At 42.5% G+C, this 18870-nt stretch overlaps 1 protein-coding gene and 5 non-coding genes across 6 annotated transcripts; all 6 read left to right on the top strand.

Moving 5' to 3' along the window:
• Positions 1 to 2703: 2703 nt before the first annotated feature.
• Positions 2704 to 2774, top strand: trnag-gcc (transfer RNA glycine (anticodon GCC)). The gene has a single exon. It is a non-coding gene; the product is annotated as a tRNA-Gly (tRNA).
• A 329-nt stretch (positions 2775 to 3103) lies between these two features.
• trnag-acc (transfer RNA glycine (anticodon ACC)) lies at positions 3104 to 3174 on the top strand. The gene has a single exon. It is a non-coding gene; the product is annotated as a tRNA-Gly (tRNA).
• Positions 3175 to 3754: 580 nt separating this feature from the next.
• Positions 3755 to 3825, top strand: trnag-gcc (transfer RNA glycine (anticodon GCC)). Its single transcript has one exon. It is a non-coding gene; the product is annotated as a tRNA-Gly (tRNA).
• Positions 3826 to 4792: 967 nt separating this feature from the next.
• trnag-gcc (transfer RNA glycine (anticodon GCC)) lies at positions 4793 to 4863 on the top strand. The gene has a single exon. It is a non-coding gene; the product is annotated as a tRNA-Gly (tRNA).
• Positions 4864 to 5443: 580 nt separating this feature from the next.
• On the top strand, positions 5444 to 5514 carry trnag-gcc (transfer RNA glycine (anticodon GCC)). The gene has a single exon. It is a non-coding gene; the product is annotated as a tRNA-Gly (tRNA).
• Positions 5515 to 13129: 7615 nt separating this feature from the next.
• LOC131351419 (zinc finger protein 239-like) lies at positions 13130 to 16139 on the top strand. Its single transcript, XM_058386864.1, has 2 exons — positions 13130 to 13273; positions 14897 to 16139. Exon 2 carries the CDS (start codon positions 14959 to 14961, stop codon positions 15853 to 15855), a length of 897 nt encoding a protein of 298 aa, XP_058242847.1. The 5' UTR covers positions 13130 to 13273; positions 14897 to 14958; the 3' UTR covers positions 15856 to 16139.
• Positions 16140 to 18870: the final 2731 nt, after the last annotated feature.

Here is an 18870-nt window from a genome sequence, read left to right as displayed (position 1 = left end):
GGCATGATGAAGTTCATAAACGCAGTCCACGGCGGTGCCCCAGGTCCTGGGGATATTGCAACATCCGACACGTAAATGAGAAAGGGGGGAAGCGCCCTCCACAGAGCAATGTCCTCGACCAGGATGGAGGCACCACACTGGGGAAACAGGAAGGGGGACCACCTGCTCAAGCTTTTCCAGGGCAGGTGGTCTGTCGGACGTCATCCACCTGGGATCCGGGGTCATGGACTGCAATACCTCATTGTAGGCAGGAACAAGCTGGAAATCCCACTAGGTCTCGAAGAATGTCGGTGATTCTGTCACAGTTTGCGCACCGTGCGGGGCACGAACCCAGACCTCCTGACACAACAGGAATGAGACACACACACACACGAAGAAGCAGGCTTCAGAATTTCACCCTCTCTAGGCCTGGCTGTTCCTGACACTATAGCGGAGAAATTCGTGGAGCTCTGCCAAGGTTCCTGTGTCAGTGCAATATATTTCCCAACAACTGGATATGTACCATGATGAGAACACTAAATGTGCATTTCTCTGTCCCTTCTCACAGGAAAAGCACTGGACTGGGCATCTGCTGTATGGGACAGCGATCCTCAGGTTTGGTTTTTATTTTCATATTTTGTCAGTCTCATAACGAAAGTGTTTCAATATCCAACGGGTGGTAGGGATGTGTCTGTGCAGCTGCTGCAACTATGCCAGGGGAACAATATGGTGGCTGATTATGCAGTAAGATTTCGTACACTAGCTGCTCAATGTGGTTGGAATGACACTTCCTTTCAGGTGATTTTTTATGAGGGTCTACCATGACACAGAGACATTGCTAGCCCAATACATTACCATGGCCATTCGTTTGGACAACCTCATGTATCAGCAACTGATTAGCAGAGCTTCCCAGCCAGTCAGCCACTATGGACTAGATTTCCACCCACCACGGGAAGACAACGGAGGGAGACAAATGGAAATGGCCTTTTACACCACCCTGGGGCACTAAGAGTATTTAATGATGTCAAACGGATTAACCAATGTTTCAGCTGTCTTCCAATCTTTCATCAATAAGATCGTCAAAGACATGCTTAACCACAACCTACATGCTAAATCTACATTGACGATATCCTGATTTACTCTGCTACCATGTAAGAACACATTCTCCATGTACCCTTGGTCCGCTCATGCCTCGCTCATCATCAACTGTATGTCAAAGCAGAAAAGTGTGAGTTCCACAGGGATATCATCACATTTCTCAGCTATGTAATTTCACAAGGTGGAATAGAGATGGATCAAAGCAAGGTCAAGGCAGTGAGGAGTGGCCTCTACTCAAGAACGTTAAGGAACTTCAGCACTTCCTGGGGTTTGCTAATTTCTACGCCATTTCATTGGGAACTACAGTCTGGTAGCTATACCCATCACCTCCCTCCTGCAGGGAAGCCCAAAGAAAATCCATTGTACTGAAGCTTCTAAAGCAGCATTCAACAAACTGAAGGCAAACCTGCTTCACCACAGCACCTATTCTGTAACATCCTGGCCCCAAATTACCCTTCATAGTAGAAGGTAAACAACTACCAGTTGTGGGATCGGGGTGGTGATTTCTCAACGCCACGTTGAACCTGGAAAGTTTCACCCCAGTGCATTCTATTCCAGGACGTTAATGCCCACAGAGCCAAACTATGACATCAGCACCAGAGAATCTTTATCCATAAAGGAATCACTGGAGGAATGGCAACATTAACTGGAGCAGGCCTGGCACCCATTTCATCACAGACCACAAAAATCTTGATTACATAAAGCACGCCAAATGACTCAACCCATGCCAAGCTAGGTGGGTGCTGTTCTTCACTCGATTCATTTTCACGGTGACTTATCTACCGTCGTGATCTGATATACCAACCCACAGGTCCAGAAACCATCTTACTGCCGCCAATTGTGCTTGCTGAGTGGGTGTTATAGATGCCCTTTAATGGTCTTGCAGGCGTGCTTTGCTTTGTTACATGACCAACCCGTTAGAAAGTTAGATAAGGACCTGTTGAGCCACTAAATGGCCAGACACTAAATAAACATTTTTTTCATTTTTTTTTACCAAGGGCTCTAGTTATAGTCAATACAAGCTGAAATGTCTTCTCTATCACTTAATGAGACAACAATTTGGGAAATTGAACTAAGTAAAATAAAAAAATAAACCTTAAAAACGTACAATCTCTGCTTAAGTAACATTCTAATCATATGTACTGAGGTCAACTCAATTACATCTGTATGAGTGTAAAAGTTGTTTCTTTTTGGGAGCTCTGTTTTTGAGGGAGCTGTATGTTTACCTGAAACTGAATCAAAAGCTCTTTGAAAACATGTCTACAGGGACTTGCGCTTAATGTGCTTTCTTTCAAATTTGATGAACAGACTCACTGCAAGTTGACAAATTTACAAAGAAAATGTGCATCACACGAAGGGGAACTCTGATCCAATGGCTGAACAGTAATCACAGCTCAAGCGAAACTAAAAAAGGACAAAGGGCTCAGTAGAAGACAGGCCGAACAGGTGTAAAAATGGCGGACAGGCTCGGTTGCATTCTTAAATCTTAGACATGAGCACCGTTTCATTGGGCAAATTTCTGGCGCAGCAGGAAAAGGTAAACAGGTGACGACAGAAGAAGCTTGAGATGGAGCGCTAAAAATGTCGGCCACCGCAGCCGGGGGCGCTCCTGAGCTAGGCATGTAAGCATTGGTGTTTCAGTGGTAGAATTCTCGCCTGCCACGCGGGAGGCCCGGGTTCGATTCCCGGCCAATGCACAGCCAGGTTTTGCGGAATTGGTTTAGGCATTCGCGCATAGGCTCTGGAGCGCAGCACATGAAGTTGAACTCTGATCACATGGCTGAACAGTCATTGTAGCTCAACCAGACCAAAAAAAGGACAAAAGGGGTCAAGTTGAGGGTAGGAGTTGCATAGATGGCAGACAGGCGTGGCTGCTTTCTGAGCTATTAGACATGAGTAACATTAGGTAGGGCAAATTTCTGGCGCCGCAGGAAAAGGTAAACAGGCGACGACAGAAGTAATTCGAGAGGGAGCAGTAAATATGCCGGCCACCGCAGCCGCAGGTGCTCCGGAGCCTGGTAGTTAAGCATTGGTGGTTCAGTGGTAGAATTCTTGCCTACCACGCGGGAGGCCTGCGTTCGATTCCTGGCCAATGCACAGCCAGGTTTTGCGGAATTGGTTTAGGCATTCGCGCATAGGCTCTGGAGCATCAACAATTCCGCCTGGGGATGGGTTCCATGCTGCTCCAAGGAATCTGAGGTGCTCCTTTTCAAAGCTGATTAACAGACTGACTGCAAGACCATTTATTTCCACAGAGAAAGTGCAGAATCTGAAAGCGTACAAACTGTGGCGGGAGCCGGCGGGATGCTCGACTGCGCAAGGGATTCAGGCTTAAGGTGCTCTCTTTCAATATTGATGAACAGACTCAATGCAAGTTGACAAATTGGCAAAGAAGAAGCGCAGCACATGAAGTTGAACTCTGATCACATTGCTGAACAGTCATTGTAGCTCAACCAGACCAAAAAAAGGACAAAAGGGGTCATGTTGAGGGTAGGAGTTGCATAGATGGCAGACAGGCGTGGCTGCTTTCTGAGCTATTAGACATGAGTAATGTTAGGTTGGGCAAATTTCTGGCGCAGCAGGAAAAGGTAAACAGGTGACGACAGAAGTAGCTCGAGAGGGACCAGTAAAAATGCCAGCCACCGCAGCTGCAGGTGCTCCTGAGCCTGGTGGGTAAGCATTGGTGGTTCAGTGGTAGAATTCTCGCCTGCCACGCGGGAGGCCCGGGTTCGATTCCCGGCCAATGCACGACCAGCCTTTTGAGGCATTGGTCTAGCTATACGAGCAGAGGAGCGTCACCAATCCCGCTTGGGGATAGGTTCCATGCTGCTGCAGACTGACTGCAAAAATGTTGATTTCCATAGGGAAAGCGCAGAACACAAGAGCATACAAACCACGGCGGGAGTCAACAGGATCCTCGACTGCACAAAGGATTCAGGCTTAAGGTTATATCTTTCAAATCTGATGAACAGACTCACCACAAGTTGATGAATTTGCAAAGAAAAAGCACAGCACACAAAGGTGAACTCTGTCTGAACGTCTGAACAGTAATCACAGCTCAACCAAAACAGAAAAAAGTACAAAGGGTTCACGTGGAAGACAGGAAAAACAAACATAAAACACGCGGCCTACTTTTGTGGCAACAGGCTTCACCCGAAGAGCATCTTAAGAGCGTCACCATTTCCGCTCAGACAGGGCTTCTGGAGCAGTTCCACACTGCTCCAAGGAATCTGAGGAGCTCTTTTTCAAAGCTGAGTGACAGACTGGTTGGAAGACCATACTGTTCCAAAGAGAAAGTGCAGAGCACAAAGGCGTACACACTGTGGTGGGACTCAGTGCCGCTCGACTATGCAAGGGACTTGCGCTTAATGTGCTTTCTTTCAAATTTGATGAACAGACTCACTGCAAGTTGACAAATTTACAAAGAAAAAGTGCAACACACGAAGCTGAACTCTGATCCAATGGCTGAACAGTAATCACAGCTCAAGCGAAACTAAAAAAGGACAAAGGGCTCAGTAGAAGACAGGCCGAACAGGTGTAAAAATGGCGGACAGGCTCGGTTGCATTCTTAAATCTTAGACATGAGCACCGTTTCATTGGGCAAATTTCTGGCGCAGCAGGAAAAGGTAAACAGGTGACGACAGAAGAAGCTTGAGATGGAGCGCTAAAAATGTCGGCCACCGCAGCCGGGGGCGCTCCTGAGCTAGGCATGTAAGCATTGGTGTTTCAGTGGTAGAATTCTCGCCTGCCACGCGGGAGGCCCGGGTTCGATTCCCGGCCAATGCACAGCCGGGTTTTGCGGAATTGGTTTAGGCATTCGAGCATAGGCTCTGGAGCATCAACAATTCCACTTGGGGATGGGTTCCATGCTGCTCCAAGGAATCTGAGGTGCTCCTTTTCAAAGCTGATTAACAGACTGACTGCAAGACCATTTATTTCCACAGAGAAAGTGCAGAATCTGAAAGCGTACAAACTGCGGCGGGAGCCGGCGGGATGCTCGACTGCGCAAGGGATTCAGGCTTAAGGTGCTCTCTTTCAATATTGATGAACAGACTCAATGCAAGTTGACAAATTGGCAAAGAAGAAGCGCAGCACATGAAGTTGAACTCTGATCACATGGCTGAACAGTCATTGTAGCTCAACCAGACCAAAAAAAGGACAAAAGGGGTCAAGTTGAGGGTAGGAGTTGCATAGATGGCAGACAGGCGTGGCTGCTTTCTGAGCTATTAGACATGAGTAACATTAGGTAGGGCAAATTTCTGGCGCCGCAGGAAAAGGTAAACAGGCGACGACAGAAGTAATTCGAGAGGGAGCAGTAAATATGCCGGCCACCGCAGCCGCAGGTGCTCCTGAGCCTGGTAGTTAAGCATTGGTGGTTCAGTGGTAGAATTCTCGCCTGCCACGCGGGAGGCTCGGGTTCGATTCCCGGCCAATGCACGACCAGCTTTTGAGGCATTGGTCTAGCTATACTAGCAGAGGCGCGTCACCAATCCCGCTTGGGGATAGGTTCCATGCTGCTGCAGACTGACTGCAAAAATGTTGATTTCCAAGGGGAAAGTGCAGAACACAAGAGCATACAAACCATGACATGAGTAACGTTAGGTTGGGCAAATATCTAGCGCCACAGGAAAAGGTAAACAGGTGATGACAGAAGTAGCTTGAGAGGGAGCGGTAAAAATGCCAGACACCGCAGCCGGGGCGCTCCTGAGCCCGGCATGTAATCATTGGTTGGGCAAACGGTGACAGGCGCAGCTGCTTTCTGAGCTATTAGACATGAGTAACATTAGATTGGGCAAATTTCTGGTGCCGCAGGAAAAGGTAAACAGGTGACGACAGTAGTAGCTCGAGAGCGAGCGGTAAAAATGCCGGCCACCACAGCCGGGGGTGCTCCTGTGCCAAGCATGTAAGCATTGGTGGTTCAGTGGTAGAATTCGCTTTCCCGGGTTCGCTTCCCGGCCAATGCACAGTCCGGTTTTGAGGAATTGGTTTAGGCATACGAGCATAGGCTCTGGAGCATCAACAATTCTGCTCGGACAAGGCTTGGGGATGGGTTCCATGCTGCTCCAAGGAATCCGAGGTGCTCATTTTCAAAGCTGATTAACAGACTGACTGCAAGACCATTTACTTCCACAGAGAAAGTGCAGAACCTAAAAGTGTACAACTGCGGCGGGAGTCGGCGGGATGCTCGACTGGGCAAGGGATTCAGGCTTAAGGTGCTCTCTTTCAATATTGATGAACAGACTCACTGCAAGTTGATGAATTTGCAAAGAAAAAGTGCAGCACACAAATCATAGGCTCTGGAGTGTCAAAAATTCCTCTCTGACAATTGTTTCCATGCTGCTCCATGGAATCCGATGTACTCTTTTTCAAAGCTGCTGAACGGACTCACCGCAAGTTGAGAGGTAAAGAGTTTACAATGCCAGCCACCGCAGCCAGTCTCCCATTCAGCCTGCAGACCGCTCGTCAGACACTTTAAACTAGTTCTGCAACAGGTAAAAACCTGGCCAGCTGGAGCCACCTCTGCTCTTCAGGACTGTTTTGCACATGTAACCAATGGTTACTCTATCAATTCAGAGTAGTACATGGCATCAGTGACCAGCTACATTGGTGAATGCATTGATGATGTGACCAGCCCCAAGACCCTCACCACACACTCCAACCAGAAGCCACTGTGGTGCATGCGCTGCTGAAGACCAGAGACTCTTCCTGTCAGGCCAGAGGATAAGACGGCCTTAAAAATAGCAAGGACCAAACTGTCCAGAGGCATCAGAGATGTGAAGCACGCACACACAAAGAGAATCCACTGCCACTTTCAGGACAGTGGTGCATGTGCCAGACCATATAGGCAATCATGAACTACAAGACAACATCACCTGCCTGTGACAGTGATGCCTCTCTCCCAGATGCACTGAACAACTTCTACGCTCGGTTTGAGGTACAAAACAACATAGCGGCAAGGTAGACCATCCCTACTCCCAACGATCAGGTGGTCTGTCTTTCCACAGCTGACATGAGTTAACCCACGGAAGTCTGCTGGACCAGACAACATTCCTGGCAGAGTGCTCAGGGAATGTGCAGAACAGCTAGTGGATGTCCTCAATGATATCTTCAACATTTCCATGAGCACCACCGTTGTTCCTATGCCAAAGAAGTCTGTGGTTTCCTGCCTCAATACCTACCATCCCATTGCACTTACACACATTGTGATGAAATGCGTCGAGAGGCTTGTCATGAGGAACATTAAGATCCAGCTACCACCCTCACTGGACCTCATGCAGTTTACGTATCATCCAAACCACTCCATGGATGATGCCATCACCACAACCCTTCACATGCCCCTCACCCACCTGGACAATAAGGACATATACATATGAATGTTAAATAAAGACTTCATTTCAGCATTCAATACAATCATCTCTCAGCATGTAATACATAGATAGATAGATAGATAGATAGATAGATAGATAGATAGATAGATAGATAGATAGATAGATAGATAGATAGATAGATAGATAGATAGATAGATAGATAGATAGATAGATAGATCATCTGCTTCCGGGTTTCTACGTAAATTTAAGCCACATGCACGCCAACTTACCAACGTCTTTGTGGTTTTCAGATTTGTTTGTCTTAGTGTTTTGTCTATTTGGTTTGGTTTTTGCTACATTCTTTGACTTGACTTTCGGATTACGATTTGGATTGTTTACTTTCTTTAATAAAACATGCCATGAAAGGAGACCCAGACACAGGATACAGCGAAGCGCTGCTTTTATTACATAAACACAGGACAGAAGACAACTAATGTAACACTAGACATTGTGTGGTATAAAACAAAACAAGAAACAAAACCTAAACCATAACCTGGACATGCCAAAAAAAAACCTGACACAAAACCACAGCATACTTAACAATCACAGATAAAGACATGAACACAAGGATCTCCATTCATAGGGATAGACATTAGTGCTAATGGGATACAGGTGACACAACAGGAATGAGAACAACGGACAGGGCATGACAACACACACGAAGAAGCAGGCTTCAGAATTTCACCTGCCATCGCCCTCTCCGGGCCTGGCAGGGATCTGTCCAGCTGTTCCTGACATAACCCCCCCTCTAAGACGAGGCTCCTGAAGCACCTCCAGCAAGCTACCACAGCGCTCCAGGGATCAGCAAAAGATGTAGTTCATATAGAGGGGAGGTACAAGGCATGATGAAGTTCATAAACGCAGTCCACGGCGGTGCCCCAGGTCCTGGGGATATTGCAACATCCGACACGTAAATGAGAAAGGGGGGAAGCGCCCTCCACAGAGCAATGTCCTCGACCAGGATGGAGGCACCACACTGGGGAAACAGGAAGGGGGACCACCTGCTCAAGCTTTTCCAGGGCAGGTGGTCTGTCGGACGTCATCCACCTGGGATCCGGGGTCATGGACTGCAATACCTCATTGTAGGCAGGAACAAGCTGGAAATCCCACTAGGTCTCGAAGAATGTCGGTGATTCTGTCACAGTTTGCGCACCGTGCGGGGCACGAACCCAGACCTCCTGACACAACAGGAATGAGACACACACACACACGAAGAAGCAGGCTTCAGAATTTCACCCTCTCTAGGCCTGGCTGTTCCTGACACTATAGCGGAGAAATTCGTGGAGCTCTGCCAAGGTTCCTGTGTCAGTGCAATATATTTCCCAACAACTGGATATGTACCATGAAGAGAACACTAATTGTGCATTTCTCTGTCCCTTCTCACAGGAAAAGCACTGGACTGGGCATCTGCTGTATGGGACAGCGATCCTCAGGTTTGGTTTTTATTTTCATATTTTGTCAGTCTCATAACGAAAGTGTTTCAATATCCAACGGGTGGTAGGGATGTGTCTGTGCAGCTGCTGCAACTATGCCAGGGGAACAATATGGTGGCTGATTATGCAGTAAGATTTCGTACACTAGCTGCTCAATGTGGTTGGAATGACACTTCCTTTCAGGTGATTTTTTATGAGGGTCTACCATGACACAGAGACATTGCTAGCCCAATACATTACCATGGCCATTCGTTTGGACAACCTCATGTATCAGCAACTGATTAGCAGAGCTTCCCAGCCAGTCAGCCACTATGGACTAGATTTCCACCCACCACGGGAAGACAACGGAGGGAGACAAATGGAAATGGCCTTTTACACCACCCTGGGGCACTAAGAGTATTTAATGATGTCAAACGGATTAACCAATGTTTCAGCTGTCTTCCAATCTTTCATCAATAAGATCGTCAAAGACATGCTTAACCACAACCTACATGCTAAATCTACATTGACGATATCCTGATTTACTCTGCTACCATGTAAGAACACATTCTCCATGTACCCTTGGTCCGCTCATGCCTCGCTCATCATCAACTGTATGTCAAAGCAGAAAGTGTGAGTTCCACAGGGATATCATCACATTTCTCAGCTATGTAATTTCACAAGGTGGAATAGAGATGGATCAAAGCAAGGTCAAGGCAGTGAGGAGTGGCCTCTACTCAAGAACGTTAAGGAACTTCAGCACTTCCTGGGGTTTGCTAATTTCTACGCCATTTCATTGGGAACTACAGTCTGGTAGCCATACCCATCACCTCCCTCCTGCAGGGAAGCCCAAAGAAAATCCATTGTACTGAAGGTTCTAAAGCAGCATTCAACAAACTGAAGGCAAACCTGCTTCACCACAGCACCTATTCTGTAACATCCTGGCCCCAAATTACCCTTCATAGTAGAAGGTAAACAACTACCAGTTGTGGGATCGGGGTGGTGATTTCTCAACGCCACGTTGAACCTGGAAAGTTTCACCCCAGTGCATTCTATTCCAGGACGTTAATGCCCACAGAGCCAAACTATGACATCAGCACCAGAGAATCTTTATCCATAAAGGAATCACTGGAGGAATGGCAACATTAACTGGAGCAGGCCTGGCACCCATTTCATCACAGACCACAAAAATCTTGATTACATAAAGCACGCCAAATGACTCAACCCATGCCAAGCTAGGTGGGTGCTGTTCTTCACTCGATTCATTTTCACGGTGACTTATCTACCGTCGTGATCTGATATACCAACCCACAGGTCCAGAAACCATCTTACTGCCGCCTATTGTGCTTTCTGAGTGGGTGTTATAGATGCCCTTTAATGGTCTTGCAGGCGTGCTTTGCTTTGTTACATGACCAACCCGTTAGAAAGTTAGATAAGGACCTGTTGAGCCACTAAATGGCCAGACACTAAATAAACTTTTTTTTTTTTTTAACCAAGGGCTCTAGTTATAGTCAATACAAGCTGAAATGTCTTCTCTATCACTTAATGAGACAACAATTTGGGAAATTGAACTAAGTAAATTAAAAAAATAAACCTTAAAAACATACAATCTCTGCTTAAGTAACATTCTAATCATATGTACTGAGGTCAACTCAATTACATCTGTATGAGTGTAAAAGTTGTTTCTTTTTGGGAGCTCTGTTTTTGAGGGAGCTGTATGTTTACCTGAACAATGACATGTTTACCTGAAACTGAATCAAAAGCTCTTTGAAAACATGTCTACAGTGTTTTACTTTAGGGCAAATTTGGTTTATATGTTTGACATCCTAACAGCCTGACATAATTTCCAGAATTTCCTAATCAAGATAATCTGACTTTGGTCACCTTGCAGAGCAACTTTTTATTTAAGATTTAAAAACACTTCCAGGCTATTTAACTGCCCTAGGTTTTTGTGGTATTGAGTATTGCAATGTATTGTTGGGTTATATTGATGATTAGGTCAGGCAAGAGTGCCTCTGTACATTTCTTTCTGATGTAAATGTGATTAAAATAAACATAAAATAAACTTAAAATAAACATGACACTACATAGCAGGTTTGCAGCATGTAGTTTCACTTATTCAAGCCCTCTGGTTCATCCCTGATCTAGGGATTTTGTGAGTGTTCTTAAATATCTTTAGGTTTCCTTTGGGTTCTCCAGTTACCTACAAGGTGTGTGTGTGTTAGCGTGTGTTCTCAGCTTTAAAAAAACCAAGAATATGACTTTAAAAAAAAGAGAGAGAGAAAAGAAAAATCTAACACTTGATTATTTAACATAAAAAACACAGACACAAATGTTTTTGATTGGGACTGCATCTGTAAAACAAAAAGCATTACTTTTTAAAATCTTAATGACACTTAGTAAAAAGTGATGAAAGCTTCAAAGAAATTAATTTACAAGTGATGAATTTAGAAGTACATTTTAGATAGTCACATATAATGTTCTAGTTATGCTAGTTTTGGTTTCAGTTTGTTATCAATGTGGAAGATCAGTTGTATTCTCAGTTGTATTTGGTTGTACTTTAGTCTTACTTTATTTAGACTGTATTTAGGCTTACTTTAGGGTTGTCCTTTTATAATCCTACTTAATTTCATAAAATATGAGATATGAGGAAGCAAATTTTTTAAAATTAATCTTATACATTTAGATATAATAGAATTATTTTGCTCTTTATACCCTGATATGGGAACAATACATCCGGTCACTTTGCATATCTTTAATTGACCCAGTGGTTCTAGATGTTCACCTGCCACACCCCAGACACAGATGATGAGATGCTAATAGCTGGCTAACGACTATGAAATGGCCTCATATGTACTTAAAGGAGACACTGTCATTTTGGTTGAGCTCCTCACTGAGAAGACTGCTGTAATATTACTGGGATTTAAAAAAGATCATTTCAACTTGGTAAGTTTCCTTTCTTTAAATAAATAAGTAATGCATTAGAATTTAAATGAATACAGTATTTGAATTGACAATTCTTTCAATTGTTCAAATATGTGAACAAATTGATGAAATTTGTATTGTGTTTCATTTTAAAACATTACATATTACGTTAAGTTTTAAACATTACATATGTTGGTCATGTGACGAAGCAGAGCATGCCAGCAAGACCATAAAAGGATATCTTTGCCTTCAGTAAGCTAGTGATGGGAACTTCGGATCATTTTAGTGACTTGGATTTTTGAATCTCATTCAGCAAAATAAACTAATCTTTTTTCGAGTCATTTCAGCAGAATTTAAATGTTACGTGACATCTGCTTACGCAAAAGTTGATCACATTTAGAATAAGACGAAATTATAAATCAACCAAGGCCAAATTGTAGGAAAGTCAGCCTCATGACATGACATAACATGACAGCCTCACAGGCTTAAGCTGTGCAGTCTGTACCGGAAACAGAAGTGATTAGTTCATCTCCTAAGTCTTCGGGTCCGAGTCATTTGTTCTTTTTGACAGCAGTGTTGGATACAGAAATTAATTAATAATTCCCAACCTTCCTTACAAACAGATGCATAGTTTTTTTTTTTTAACTCTTGCAGTTACATGATGGGTTTCTGGCATCAAATTGTTGCGTTTGTATTTCTTACAGTTTATAAAATTGTGAATTTCTCTCATGATGGTCTTTTTCCATAACACTGAATGTGGTAATAAAAAGATTCTTGTTTACAGTGGATTCTAATCTAGTGATTAGATTAATTATTAAAATCCATACTGTTATTTGCTTTTATGTTATGCCACTGTGTCCTTTATGACATATATTTTTATACAAATGTTAGACCAATATCTCCAGTCTGCATAAGAAAATCAATTATACCAAAATCAAAACTAGGGTAAAAATCAATAGGTACTTTGTGTTTGTAGGCTTAGTTTAGGTTTTAGGCTTAGGTTTGTAGGCTTATTTTATTAAGTAATATTTGTTTATAGACAGTCAAATGCAGAGAAAGGGCAAATTAATTAATGAATATTTCCCAATATTTTATATTTTCCCATTATTTAATATTGAACAGTAAAACAAGACTGACAGGAATAAGAACAGAACTGTTTCCGGTACAGACTGCATAGCCGAAGCCTATGGGGCTGTCACGTGATGAACGAACGACTCGAAAGATGACCTAATCTAGGTTTCCCGCGCAGAACCGATAGGATGTTGCGCATGCGCGGTCAATACAAAATGAACGAATCGCTCTCTGAGTCGACTCGTTGTTCCCGAGTCATGTGAAGGATTCGTTCAAAACGACACATCACTAGGGCAGGCGCTACGCACGAAGACAGGAAGTATGAGACGGGAGAGGGAAACATTCGCGTGACGGCAGAGAAAATAATAAAGCTGAAATAGATATTAATTTTGCATGTTTCTAGACATCTGGACTGGGCAGGTGAAGGCTTAATACTCAGTGTTATCAGGCAATATCCAGGTTATTTTGTAATATGACGGCTAAACGGTTCGGATTTTGTTTAAAGGCGAATTGTAGTACGGCTGAAAGCGGACTGCATTAAACTCTCGTTGCTTTGCTCTTTCTAAACATTTCGTTTTATAAGACATTTGTTTTCTATGCTTTCAGAGTTCACTCACTTTACGGGAACGTTTGTGAACTTTTGAGTGATCACTAATGCCGAGCTCAGCATCAACTCACATGCTTTTCAAAACTTTACTGACCTACATACGCACTCGTTTGTCCGGTGCGCGCGCGCACACACACACGATCGAAATAGAGTTTTGATTTTTAAATAAGTGATCATATGACTAACATTGGAATAGTACAACTAAATGATTTTATTTTGTTACTAAAATATATAATTATTGTTAACATGTTGAAGTAGCAATCTTCTCTGGCTAACTTTAAGGGGGTGGCACCCCAGCGACCCATATTGACCACTGGCATACACTGAAAAAAATGGTCCGTCTTTGAAATTATAACTATATTTTGCCTTTCAAGTTATACATTTATTTAATGAGGTTAACTTGCAGTGAAACCGGAATGTATTTTTAGAACAAAATTGATAGTTCTCTTTATTTATACTTTAAAAAAGTTGGCATCCAATTTGTTTGATAAATGGACCAAAATGTGGCTAATGTGACATTTAAACTTAATTTTCAAAGATTATTCAGACAACAAATATATCAGTCACAGCTAGTACTATTAATCAACCTCCTCTATTTACATAGCAGAATTTTTACTCTGAATCTTTTACATTTAGAGATACATATTAGATCCCTATGCTCACTCTCTTTAATAGACCTGATGGTTCTAGATCACCAGCCGCACCCCAGACTCAGGTGATGAGGTGGTAATAGTTGGCTAATGGCTGTGAAATGGCCTGTTGTTGGACTTTGCTGTGCAATTACAGCGCTATAAAAAAAGACCACTTCAAAATGGAAAAATAAAAAAAATATATAAATTATTTTTAAAATAAAATTAATGCATTTTGAATTTAGACTCAATACATTACTGTGACTTTGCATTCGACAATTAACTTTAGGATGCATTCCTGGTGAATTCTTTATTTACAATAAATATAAATAACTGTTTAATGTTGAAATAACTTTAAGAAAATGCTGTTTTTTTTAATATTCATGATATGCATGATGTTACTATATTTGCAAGAATGGTCTTGACTGGTCATATTCTTAGTTTGGCAGCATATATTTAGTTATTGGATGGTACTGTTATAAGAAAACATAATTATATATTACATAGTATTGCTAAAAGAAACAAAGTTAGATTAGACATGTCAAGCTAATAAATGGCCAGAAACCATGCAACTCATCAATAACCAGACATAACCTTTCAACTCTTTTCCATAACTTGTTTGGAGCTCTGTTTTTAAAGAAGCTGTATCTATTCAGCATGAGTTTTTGTCTTGTTTATTTATTTATTTGCCTCTTTTAATTTTCTGTTTCTGTGACTGAAGAATAAAGCACTTGTTACTTGATACATGATGCTTGTTTAGCACCTAATAATCTAAGATTGTTGTTTTTTTCTACCATTCTGCTACAGAGTGAAACATCATCATCTGGCTGTCTTCACACTATAACTCACCACAGAGGGATTTGTGCAGAATGGGCAAGGGACGAATTCACTACTGCTCACAGTGTGGGAAGAGTTTTGTCAGCCTGAGTAATCTCAAACAACACATGCGCATTCACACTGGAGAAAAGCCATATTGCTGTTCACAATGTGGAAAGAGGTTTACACATCATAGTAACTTAAAGACACACCAGCATCTTCACACAGGACAGAAGCCATATCATTGCTCAGAGTGTGGGAAGAGTTTTGCACATTCAAATGCTTTAAAAGTTCACCAACGCATTCACACAGGAGAGAAGCCGTATCGCTGCTCACAGTGTGGGAAGAGTTTTGTTTGCAGTTGGTATCTCAAAAAACATGAACGTATTCACAGAGGAGAAAAGCCCTATTGCTGTTCAAACTGTGGAAAGGGCTTTAGAGACACAGATGATTTAAAGGTTCATGAGCGCATTCACACCGGAGAGAAGCCATATCATTGCTCACACTGTGGGAAGAGTTTTACAAATTCAAGTGCTTTAAAAACGCACCAACGCATTCACACAGGAGAAAAGCCGTATCAGTGCTCACACTGTGGAAAGTGTTTTAAACAGTTAAATGCTTTAAATATTCACCTGGGCACTCACACAGGAGAAAGGCCATATCAGTGCTCACACTGTGGAAAGAGTTTTACAAATTCAAGTGCTTTAAAAACTCATGAGCGCATTCACACAGGAGAGAAGCCATATCATTGCTCATACTGTGGGAAGAATTTTACAAATTCAAGTGCTTTAAAAACTCACCAGCGCATTCACACAAGAGAGAAGCCGTATAAGTGCTCATACTGTGGGAAGAGTTTTACTCGATCCAGTGAAGTGAAAAAGCATCAGCTTACTTACAATAGAGCGAAATGTATTGCTGATCACAATGTTGGAAGTGTTGTAAAGATTTAAATAATTACATTACAGAATAAAGAATGTTTTAAAAGGCATCAGCAGTTTATTACAAACACATAGTATATACCCATAGAATATGTACATGTTTCATTATTCATGCGGCTGAATTTTATGTATACTCATGTTCAGTCTGTGAAGGTTGGTTAATTTTAGACTCCAGTCTCGGCCTTCCTGCTCTGTGGCTAACTCTCAAGGCACGATATAACAGGGCCTTAACAGTTTACCACTGTGTAAGTGATTTCTTCTGGCTGTAAATATGATTCAAATAAACTGTCTTACTTAATTATTTTTCGTGGTTTCATATTTTCCATTTAATGAAAATAAAAAATTAACAAACTGACATTGCTGCACACTTGCAAAGGCAAATCTGCAAATACATTAATCATTTGTCAAAATGTTTGAGTCCCAGTTGTGATGTCACACTCTACAGTAATGGTTAATGGCCATGTAATTAGATATTCAGGGTTGATACATTACAGTATTTTTTTTACCTAGCCAACTAGGTTGAAATTTTTAACCTAAGCCCGAAAGGCAGGGATAACTAACATAGGAAGATCTTTGTTTTTCCCCCATCACACAAAGTTCACCATGCAAACCATACAATAGTAGAGAATGCAGGCATTGTCAAGGAAGTTGTCAGAGTCTTTGAATTTTAATACCAAAAATAGACTTTATTGAGAATCAGCTAAGCCACCTGGTCCCTGGAGCACCTGAACTCTCTCTCCTAAGAAAGAAAAAAAAAAACCTGGTTAAGCAACCGTTAGAGGGCCTCATCTCACCTTACCTTTTCACATGAACATATTGAAAACTAGCATTAAGACACATGCCTGATATGGTATTGAAAGATATTTTAACAGGTATCAGGATTGCAAAGGTGCCAATACTTTGATTTAATAGAATTGCTCATGTCATAACTTCGCATGCACAGGTCACATTAGGATCTAAGAGGGCATTGATACATTATGAATGTATTGGCACACTCTTGTCTTATGACAATGCTGTCACCTCATTACTTTTGTTTCAATGCCTCAGACATTTCTTTCCTGTTATTACCAAGATATAAATTCTTTGTATTAACAGTCGTCTTGTTTTTGAGACTATATTTGGCCTAACATTGCCAACATTGAACATTGTCCACCTGCCACACCTCAAACTTAGATGATGTGATGGTAATAGTTGGCTAATGGCCAAAACTAGTCAGTATCCGAAAACTAGTCAGTATCTGGTGTGACCACCATTTGCCCCATGCAGTGCAACACATTTCCTTTGCATAGAGTTGATCAGGTTGTTGATTGTGGCCTGTGGAATGTTGGTCCACTCCTCTTCAATGGCTGTGCGAAGTTGCTGGATATTGGCAGGAACTGGAACACGCTGTCGTATACGCTGATCCAGAGCATCCCAAACATGCTCAATGGGTGACATGTCCGGTGAGTATGCTGGCTATGCAAGAACTGGGATGTTTTCAGCTTCCAGGAATTGTGTACAGATCCCTGCAACATGGGGCTGTGCATTATCATGCTGCAACATGAGGTGATGGTCGTGGATGAATGGCACAACACGGTTGTCACGGTATCTCTGTGCATTCAAAATGCCATCAATAAAATGCACCTGTGTTCGTTGTCCATAACATACCATAACCCCACCGCCACCATGGGCCACTCGATCCACAACGTTGACATCAGCAAACCGCTCACCCACATGACGCCATACACGCTGTCTGCCATCTGCCCTGTACAGTGAAAACCGTGATTCATCCGTGAAGAGAACACCTCTCCAAAGTGCCAGAAGCCATCGAATGTGAGCATTTGCCCACTCAAGTTGGTTACTACGACGAACTGCAGTCAGGTCGAGACCCCGATGAGGATGACAAGCATGCAGATGAGCTTCCCTGAGATGGTTTCTGACAGTTTGTGCAGAAATTCTTTGGTTATGCAAACTGATTGTTGCAGCAGCTGTCCGGGTGGCTGGTCTCAGACGATCTTGGAGGTGAAGATGCTGGATGTGGAGGTCCTGGGCTGGTGTGGTTACACGTGGTCTGCGGTTGTGAGGCCGGTTGGATGTACTGCCAAATTCTCTGAAACACCTTTGGAGACGGCTTATGGTAGAGAAATGAACATTCAATTCACGGGCAACAGCTCTGGTGGACGTTCCTGCAGTCATCACTCCAATTGCACGCTCCCTCAAAACTTGCGACATCTGTGCTGTGTGATAAAACTGCACATTTTAGAGTGGCCTTTTATTGTGTCCAGCCTAAGGCACACCTGTGCAATAATCATGCTATCTAATCAGCATCTTGATATGCCACACCTGTGAGGTGGATGAATTACCTCGGCAAAGGAGAAGTGCTCACTAACACAGATTTAGACAGATTTGTGAACAATATTTGAGAGAAATAGGCCTTTTGTGTACATAGATCTTTAGTGTCTTAGATCTTTGAGTTCAGCTCATGAAAAATGGGGGCAAAAACAAAAGTGTTGCATTTATAATTTTGTCAATTTTGTTCAGTGTATATTTTACTGTTTAAGAACTTTAAGAAACTGTTGTTTTTTTTGGTACTATAATAAGGAAACATAATGTACTTTGCATAGTATCGCTAAACAAAACAAAATGTGGAGCCAGAAGCAGCACATAAATGACCAGACTTGAAACTCTTGTCCATAACTCTTGTTGATACTGATAGTCCAGTAATATAAGATTTTTGTTTTGTATACTGTTCTTCTTTAGACTATACTATAAATCACCACAGAGGGATTTGTGCAGAATAGGCAGGGGCAGAATTCACTACTGGTCACAGTGTGGAATGGTTTTGCCAAGCAGAGTATTCTAAAAAAACAGATGCTTACACTGTGGGAAGAATTTTGCATGTTTTTAAAAAAGACACCAACTCTTTCACACAGAAGATAAGCCACATAATTGCTCACACTGTGGGAAGAATTTTAGACATTAAAATGATTTTAAAAATTCACCAGTGCATTCACACAGGGGTAAAGCCTGAGGTGGTAATAGTTGACT

Source organism: Hemibagrus wyckioides, linkage group LG03, assembly GCF_019097595.1.
Source record: "Hemibagrus wyckioides isolate EC202008001 linkage group LG03, SWU_Hwy_1.0, whole genome shotgun sequence".
Lineage (NCBI taxonomy): Eukaryota > Metazoa > Chordata > Actinopteri > Siluriformes > Bagridae > Hemibagrus > Hemibagrus wyckioides.
Note: the sequence above shows the minus strand (reverse complement) of the source record. Positions and strands in the feature narration are given on the sequence as shown.

Bases quoted from the DNA above. Each gene is read 5' to 3' on its own strand.
- LOC131351419 (XM_058386864.1), top strand. From the start codon at position 14,959: ATGGGCAAGGGACGAATTCACTACTGCTCACAGTGTGGGAAGAGTTTT.